Consider the following 9151-nt stretch of genomic DNA (forward strand, 5'->3'; position numbering starts at 1 on the left):
CATTTCCTGTTTCATTTTTATCTCCAAAACCATACCCTCCATGGACACTCTCAAACCCATCTCGCCTAGAACCCACGTGTCCATTAAGATCACCACCCAATACCATCTTTTCATCCCTAGGAACCTGTTGCACCACTTCCTCTAAGTCCTCCCAAAAGGCTTGTCTTATAGAGACATCTAATCCTATTTGTGGCGCCTATGCATTTATGACATTCACAACCTCGTCCCCTATCACAAGCTTAACACTCATAATTCTATCGTTCTTTCTAGACACCGCTACTACATCATCAATATACTTCCGATCTATAAGAATACCTACTCCATTTCTACCCCTGTCCTTTCCTGAGTACCAAAGTTTATACCCCCAAGGAGCTATCTCTCTAGCCTTGGCTCCAACCCACTTGGTTTCTTGTAGACATATTATATTTATTCTTCTCCTCTTCATAACATCTACAATTTCAGCTAATCTTCCTGTCAGAGAGCCTATGTTCCATGTCCCAAAGCGTAACCTATTACCCCTACCCTACCCTTACCATTACTGTTACCGTGGACTAGCTTATTTACCCGCAACTCTTGCATATTTGACACCATCCCCGGGTCCTGGGGTGGCGCGCCACTTCGGGGCGACGACCTAGCAACCCTTGCACATTTTTCACTACACCCGAGTCTAAGAAATGCAGCGCGTCGCTGAGTAGGGAACGTCCCCACGATATTCATATATTGGTTCATGTCATAAGATGTGGCTAAGTTTTACGCTGGCCGCCACAAACCTACCGCAACCCTCCTCCTTTGTCCGGGCTTGGGACCGACTGTAAATGCCACCAAGTGACCCTCACAGGCGGAGTTATTACAGATAGCAATAAAAACCATAAAATGTACAATCACAACAAAGATGTTCTCGCAAGTCTAATACTATTAAAAAACCATTATAATTCATTCATCATCATTTATGCTCATTTTTCCTTATTTTACTCCGTTCTAGCTTTCTAATCAGGTTTACTTCCTTATTTAGGACGCATTTAGTTTATCTGATGTTTCCTGTTGCTGTTGTAAAAACATGAATTTCTTGTTGTTAGAAAAAGCTGATTCTCATGTATAAAATTCTTGTTGGTATAAAGTCTATATATCTTATCGAACTTATTTTTCCGTCAGATCTACACATATTAGCTATACTTCATTCATTTATTTTTATTTTTTTTACTGTTAGCAGAAATTGAAAAAGGTCATAGTAGTTGCATATATATATATATTGCACCTCTTAATATGTTTGCAATTACTTTTTCTTAATACTACTTCAGCTAAACTCACAATTTGGCTCATATATATGCTTAAATTTATTTAATAAGCGTTTATATTTTGATTCGAGTTTCCTGTACTTTCATTCATCGGATAATCTAGCTTCTAACTAGTGAATGTGAAAAAATTCAGATGGAGAAATTTGATCAAAATTGAGGTAAAAATAATCTGATATAGAATTGAGATTTAGAATCCCCATAATTTTTATTTAGTATCAGGTCATCTTTTACTTACAATTTTAACCAAAATCTTAAAATTTAAAAATTCTGCAGAGCCAATTATACATCAAATTCTACAGATTCGAGAAGCTAACTAAACTCAAAACAAATTACCGTGCCTAATTTAAAAAGTTCAGATAAATACATAAAACAAAATATAACTTTTGCCATAATATTGCAGAGCAAAATTGAGAATGTTATCCCTACACTGCTACACTCTTTTTTTCATTTCCCAAACAATCCAATAATATTAAAATAAGACACAAACTAAACACTAAATTCAGTGGATTTGTGTTTTACTGAACAAATGAGAAATTAACATGTAAATTGTTGAATTAGATGCGTAAATTGATGAAAGTAACATGTAAATTGTTAAATTAGATTAGAGGCTAACTCAAAAATGACAAATTATTTAAAATATTGTTAATTATTTCATGTTTTTACGTGTGAACTTATTGTAAATGTAATAAAATCACAATTGTTACTCACAAACAAGACTTGAACATCTCATATTTTTACATATCACATTACACATTTATCAAATAGCTTCATTATTTAATACTTAACAAATTTAGTACTTATTGTTTTAATATTTTATCAAGTGAAGAAACAACAGTACCTTCTCTTCCTTGAAATAGTGAAATAGGGCAATTGGCATTTATTATACCCTTTTTTATCCTGATGGACCATATACTCTTCATTTTAAGGGACGCCTTTGCTTCTATAATTATGCTGTATGAACATCATTCATCTATGTATAGGGGGGATTTTATTGGGAGGACCGAGTCATCCTAATATCACCCCGTACATCGACTGACATGTGTCCGGGGAGGTCTTCATACCAACTGATCATGTTTGTTGGAATTAAACTAAATATTTTGACCGACCGACCAACAATGGCCAGCAAGACTCGATTAAAGTGGATACACATTGCATAACTATGAATCTACGAAAGATTATTGAACAAAAAAAAAAAGACTGCAAAAAAAACCTAACCTGCAAAGTGCCATCAATCAACCATGAAAGATACTCCCCATTTCTCTTTCTAAACCATGGGAAATTTTTAGACTTATTTCTCTAAAATTCGAATAAACATAGATGATATTGTTCCAGCAAAATCTACAATAGACAAACAACTTCCAAAGACTACGGTTCTTTAAACTAGTATTTTTGGAGTACTAAGTTTCAAGTCATGGCGCTCTTGTATACCAAACCCAATTTGGTAATTCCATAAGGTATCCTGATGGAGATCACTAAAGCCTATCGCCATTTAAACATTCCTTACTACCCCACAAAAGCACACTCCTCGTTCTAGCATATTTCATGAGCAAACCATATTATATTCTGCTTTTATTTCAGGCAAAAATGTGAAAATGGCATCCAGAGGCATTAAGTCCCAGCAATGTCTAAACAAAAACTTCCCAACTCAAAATATCAGGTATGTAATACATCTGTAAAAAAAGGCAGAAACATTCTCAAAATAATTGCCATTTCCTTAATAATTTAAGAGCACCAAAGTCTAATAATGCACAGAAGTAAAGTTCCTACAGTTCTTACATTCAGTCTTTGCATTTTACTGACCTCTTTTTTCTGAATTGAATTGTCAGTTCATTCTCTTATTTTACTCCATCTCCAAAGTAACAATTTCTCTTCTTACTATGCCAAAAGCCTACTCCAGATCACACATCTGTAATGAATTTTAAACTGTGAGACCATTATCTATGCATGATACATGGAAACAGAGAATGAGTGCGGACACAAGGAATCTATTCAATCAGTTACACTGGGCAACCTGATTCACCACGGGCTTGGAAACAAGTACTGCATTTGCTGCTTTTTTAATCCTTCTCATAGGTGGGCTGCAGTAACACATTAAATGCTCTTTACTTAGTCATCTCTTGAATGTGCTGAGAATGGCTTTTACCAGGTGGAATGAAAATCAGATCTCCCCAGCCTGAGTTCCTCTCACTGGTCTACATCAGACCAAAGATAACAACTTCAACTTCAGGTTTTCTTTTCTAGGAGATGTAAAACTGATCCGCTAAACAGGTTCTTACCTCCATTTTTCTCAGAACGTCCTCTAAGCTTCCTACCTGCGTAAGCAAAATTGTATCAAATAGCAGTACAAATGCAAATTGTAAACAGATACTGTTACTAGTGAACAATATTTTAATAGAACCCTTAAAAAACACTTTAAATTAGGGGGGGAATATGTAATCAAATAAAAGAAAAATAGTTAAAGTCAATGCCTACCCCACAGAACCAGGAAAGGCTTAATATACATTGAACAACCTATCTTTGCATGATACTATGCTTTTAAGGAAACTGCATACAGAGATTTGGCCATTTCTAAGTGTGCATGAACTTATGCATGTATTTGTGTGTCTCTGAGAGCTAATGGATTCATGGTATTAGATATTCTGAAATCAAAGTATCCCACTTGAGAAAAGCAAAGGAAAGGAAGTGATGCCATCTTCAATACCATAATATGCGGCGTAAGTCCTGCCCCCCTCGATGCTCTTGAAACTTTTGACAGTTCTTTTTCTATATCTTCCTGCAGAGAAAGAACCATACAGCCGGAAATCAAAGTAAGCATCATTACATCAAACAAAACATAAGTGAGAAGTTCAGTTGGATCAACAGGGAAATTATTGCATCAAACCTTCTGAAAATATATTGGGCAATAGCGCTTGTTTTTCTTCTTCACAACTAGAAGGTCCGACTGCAGATAAGTTCATGAGACAACATAAATATGCCACAACATTCTATGTTTAAACTTGCAACAGACTATCAGTACATGGTACGAAGGAAAAGTAGATGGTATTGCAAAAGAGAGCATTTTCAAATACTTAAGAAAGACTACGAAAATATGAATTAAGCATTTTCACTTGCTATTAGAACATCTTTTTCTTTTTGAACCAACAATTCTTGCTCTAAACAAAGAGAAGAAACATCATCATGAGTCCAAAAACTTTCATCAGCAATGTGAAACATGATCTTATGTCAAACGATCATTCACATACGGCACAAAATACTTCAAACTTATCTTGGAAAAGATGTTCAAATTCATAAATCAAAAGAACATTTTAGGTCCCAGCATTTCAATGTTTTTTATATAGCAAAAATAAATGCAAATTTGGTAGCCAAGTCAAAGTCCTAGCAGGTTCTTGTGTATATGCTAACCGCAAATTCAATGCACTAGAAAGATGGAGGCATTTGATTTGATCCATGGATCACTTATATAAGCATGACTTGACATGTTTCTGTTTTCAGAGATGGCCTATACATGCAATTAGATAACATGGCATACCTGAAAAACTGGAACTCCATCAAACCCACCCTTGATATCAGCAGCTTTTTTCATCTGATAAAATGGTAGATATGGTCATTACTCTAAGATGCCAATCATATGATGAGAACATTCCTTTTTTGAACATAATATAAACATATTATAACTATCAATTCATTTTACATATTCTGGCAGAATCACAGAAGTATCTTTTAAATATATCTTTATCCTCCAATGACCCAAGTGACAAGAAAACCTCACAGCACAAGTATCATATTGATCCAACATGACCAATGTGCTCCTAGTCTTCTCCAGAAGTTGTACTTCAAATTCCAATATGTAGCTTCTTAAAATAAAATCACTTCCCAACGGTCCATCAAAACTTATAAAAGACACGAAGGTTGGAAAGCTCTCAAATATAATTATAATGACAAATGAACAACACTATTACAGACAGTGGCACAGAATAGAAACCAAAAATAAAAGCAAATACAAGTACTGTAGTCAAATTCAATATGGGAAATGATATATGATCCAACACAGTGTAATCAGTTCTTCTAAACAAAACATGGTACTGACTTCTGGGACACCATAAATAATACACGAAAAGTTCTCTCTTTTATTTAATTTTTCGGTCTGTTTATAGACATGCTTTTTCTTGTAACTAAAAACATGAAAAACTTACCTCTAATGCATTCCTTATTTGAACCGGGTCAGGCAAAAACCGAAATGCAATTCCCTCAACCTTCAACATGTACACCTATCATATATTAAGAAGAAAATAAAGTACACAATTAGCACAAAAATTAATATTTACGGCTATTAGCACCTCATAGAGAAGTTTTAAATTGAATAACGTATATAACCCCACATTGTAACTCGAAATCACCTGTTTCGCTAACAAATTTAGTCATATACAATGTCTCCAGATAAATTTTACAAAGGCTGACAAGCAGTAAAATTTAGCACCTCATAGAGAAGTTTTAAATTGAATAACGTATATAACCCCACATTGTAACTCGAAATCACCTGTTTCGCTAACAAATTTAGCCATATACAATGTCTCCAGATAAATTTTACAAAGGCTGACAAGCAGTAAAATTTAGCATTTAAACAAGTAACAAGGAACTACTATCATTTAGCAGTGACCCATCAACATATTCATAATAACTCCAAGGGAATGGAGCAGCAATATAACTACTATCCCAAATGAACAAATTCAGTTCCAAGTAGAAATAAACGAGCCAGGGATTGCATTAGCACCCCTGCTAGAAATTGAAAATACATGCATATAATGAAATAAAAATTAGAATATGAGAGAAGAAGTTACCTGATCAAGCGTAATAGGTACAACCTTCGCCTCGCTTCGCAATTCTCTTCTCCGCAACCGAACCTTATCGATTACACGGAATAATAATAAAAAAAAAAAAAACAAAGATGAAGTGAACCACTCAATATGAAGAACACATATATGCAGGTACGTATGTATATTTTGAACTTCTACAAGTTCCAACCTGAGAGAGAAAGGTTTCAGCATCCTCTTGGCGAAAGCAGAGCAAGCTAATTGACTTGGTCCCATCAGGATCGGAGATAAGTACGAATTCATTGTTCGAATTGCTCACTGTGTAGACGGCAGTACCAGTAAGGGTTTTCGCGACGTGGTCTGAGCTAAGAGTGGTGGCAGCTGCAGCGTGTTTCGGCTGCAATACAGAGGCGAAAAGCGGCCCCGGAGGAAGTCTCCTTGTCGTGGGCCCCCGTTGGAGGTTAGAGGCTAGGGCTCGTGTGGAATCGCCGAGTCGAGTGGCGAGCTCGGTGCCCAGCCTGGACCAGTGCTGGTGGATGAATGTGGAGAGAAAGAGTAGAGGGTTCGAGGGTTTAGGGGGTTCCATTGTCGAGAAGAAGGAAAAGCTGGAAGTAGTAGACGGAGAGTTCGATTTATGCGTACCGGAGAAATACTAATATTACAGCAAGAGAGATGATGTAATAGTACAGTCCAATAAGCAAGAGTCTGTGCTGCACTTCATTTCGAGCGCGTGACTAAAGTAGAAAGAGTTGCATATCGGACTGGGCCTATTAGACTGTTTGAGTGTTTCTTTTGAGCTCATGACAAGAGATGGCAATAATATGGGTTTTCATGGCCTAAATAAATACTACCTAAAATCATATTTGAAATTATTATTTTTAACTATGTTTTTAAAAAAAAAAATAGAAAAGCATAAAATACTTATAAAAATTGGAATTTTTTTTTTTACTTTTCTGTAACTGTCCATGAATTATTTGTGATCATAATTAGTTAAAATATTTATAAGTATCCATACTTATATAAAAAAAAAGATGTTAAATTCTTACAATTTAAGACTGATTTTATTAAATTTTTCTTTCTTCAAATTCATGTTTGTGCCTACCTTGGTATAAAAGAAATTTCAATAAATTAACTTATCTAACTAATTAATTACATATTATGTTATCAGTTTTGGGGTGTTTCATTTTTTTACATGCTAAATGGGCCAATAAATCAACTTAAGTCATCATTTAAAAGTCTTTGTTTTCCTCCTCTCATATATGTTGTAATTTGATATCATACATGGCTTTGTTTTGTTTTGTTTCTATAACAAATTTTGTTTTGTTTTGTTTTGTGTTGTTTTACTTCATGACATCGTCAAGTAGTATCGAAATTATGTATACCAATTTGAGTTTGGAGGAGGAGGAAGATAGAAGTATTCTGACTAACTTTAGAGATCTCAATTCTAAGCATGTGGATTTAAGATGGTGTATGGTTGGTAGATTCCTCTATGATGTCCGAAAACCGGTTATTAGAAGAATAAGACGACCAACTAGAGATTGGTTCTGGGCAGAATTTCGCTACAAGAGAATCAAAATTTTTTGTTATGTGTGTGGTTTTTTAAACCATACAAATTTCTCATATCGAAAAGTTTATGATTCGATTGGTGGAGAAGTTGAAAAAGCTCTATGGCTCTCATATGCTTGTTCAGACCCGAAGGAAGCAATCCAACAAAGTTGCAAAATGGCTGGTTATTAAGATCCGATTAGACATCAGAGGTGGTGATCAAGGAGTGGTGGTGGAGCGTGGTGGTAAGATCCAAAAGAAAACTCTCATATTAGTAGAATAATGACAACATTAGTAGAATACTTAATACGACAGTTGATTATGAAGAAGGAGTAAATCATGGATCAGTTACTATGGATAATATTGAACAAACTCCCATATTTAGTGACATTAATCGTAAGACTAATGACAACATGAATGGAACAATTAATAGGGCAATTAATTATGAAGGAAGCGTAATTCATGGGTCAGTTACTAAGGAAATGACCAAAACGGTTGAACAAACTCTCATATCTAGTGACATTAATCATGAGACTAATGACAACATGAATGGAACAATTAATAGGGCAATTAATTATGAAGGAAGCGTAATTCATGGGTCAGTTACTAAGGAAATGACCAAAACGGTTGAACAAACTCTCATATTTAGTGGCATTAATCGTGGACTAATGGCCACAGTAATGCAATAATTAATATGACAATTGCTTATAAAGGAGGCATAAATCATAGGCCAGAACATGAGTCTGGAGAAGATATTGTAGTTATGGAAGTAAAACGTAGAAGGAAAGAAGATGTTTTAAATGAGGGGGAGGAGGCAATTTCAAATAATAGTCTCATTGTGGATCCAAAAAACAGGTTTCAGGTGGGCTCTACTGGACAAGTCTACCCATCATCATAAGTCTATTAGCCTGGAACTGTCGTTGACTGGGCAACCTACAAGCAGTTGGCGTTTTAATGGATCTTGTCCAAAATTACAAACCATTTATTATAATTTGTTCTCATATTGCTGGAAACTTTTCGGTTAGGGAAAGTGAAGCTATTCGTATTCGAAAGGTTCTTAGGTGGATCAAACTCAAAGGTTTGGGTGGTGTGGAGGTGGGGTCAAATGCGCTGTCAGTGGTGGAGCATATTCATCAAGCATACTTTCGTTCTTCTTATGGTTCAATTATAAACGATTATAAAAGTCTTATTTCTAATATCAATGGCATTTCTGTCAGATTTATAGGTTGTTCTGCGAATGGGGTAACTCATGATTTAGCTAGGTCTTCTAATTTCTTGTTAGAACTTGTGGAGTGAGGTACTATTGTCCCTCCAGATTTTATTTTACATTCCTTATATGTTGATTCCGTTTAATGAAACTTATTTTTCTTCAAAAAAAAGACTAATTTTATTATGCAACGTCACATTTGTAGCTTTAAAGATTTAAAAAAAAAATGAAATAACAAACGTTGGAATAATGGCTCTCATCTTTGTAACTAGCCCTTGGCATTTTAATTTTGG

At 35.0% G+C, this 9151-nt stretch overlaps 1 protein-coding gene across 3 annotated transcripts; it reads right to left on the minus strand.

Annotated features, from left to right (window-relative positions):
• Positions 1-2564: 2564 nt before the first annotated feature.
• Positions 2565-6749, minus strand: LOC136200748 (protein TIC 22, chloroplastic). Of its 3 annotated transcripts, XR_010673481.1 has the most exons (10): positions 6318-6749; positions 6134-6196; positions 5489-5563; positions 4825-4878; positions 4177-4236; positions 3997-4068; positions 3572-3607; positions 3307-3487; positions 3096-3201; positions 2565-2965 (listed from the first exon to the last, which is right to left on the minus strand). XR_010673481.1 is itself a non-coding variant. In XM_065991175.1 (8 exons), the coding sequence occupies exons 1-8, from the start codon at positions 6690-6692 to the stop codon at positions 3398-3400; spliced, it is 825 nt and encodes a 274-aa protein (XP_065847247.1). In that variant the 5' UTR covers positions 6693-6749; the 3' UTR covers positions 2987-3397. The 3 variants fall into 3 exon arrangements, 1 of the variants encoding a protein (XP_065847247.1); XR_010673482.1 differs by lacking the exon at positions 2565-2965 and having other exon boundaries at positions 2987-3201; positions 6318-6747; XM_065991175.1 differs by lacking the exon at positions 2565-2965 and having other exon boundaries at positions 2987-3487.
• Between the last annotated feature and the right edge of the window lie 2402 nt (positions 6750-9151).

The sequence above is a fragment of the Euphorbia lathyris genome, chromosome 7 (assembly GCF_963576675.1).
Source record: "Euphorbia lathyris chromosome 7, ddEupLath1.1, whole genome shotgun sequence".
Lineage (NCBI taxonomy): Eukaryota > Viridiplantae > Streptophyta > Magnoliopsida > Malpighiales > Euphorbiaceae > Euphorbia > Euphorbia lathyris.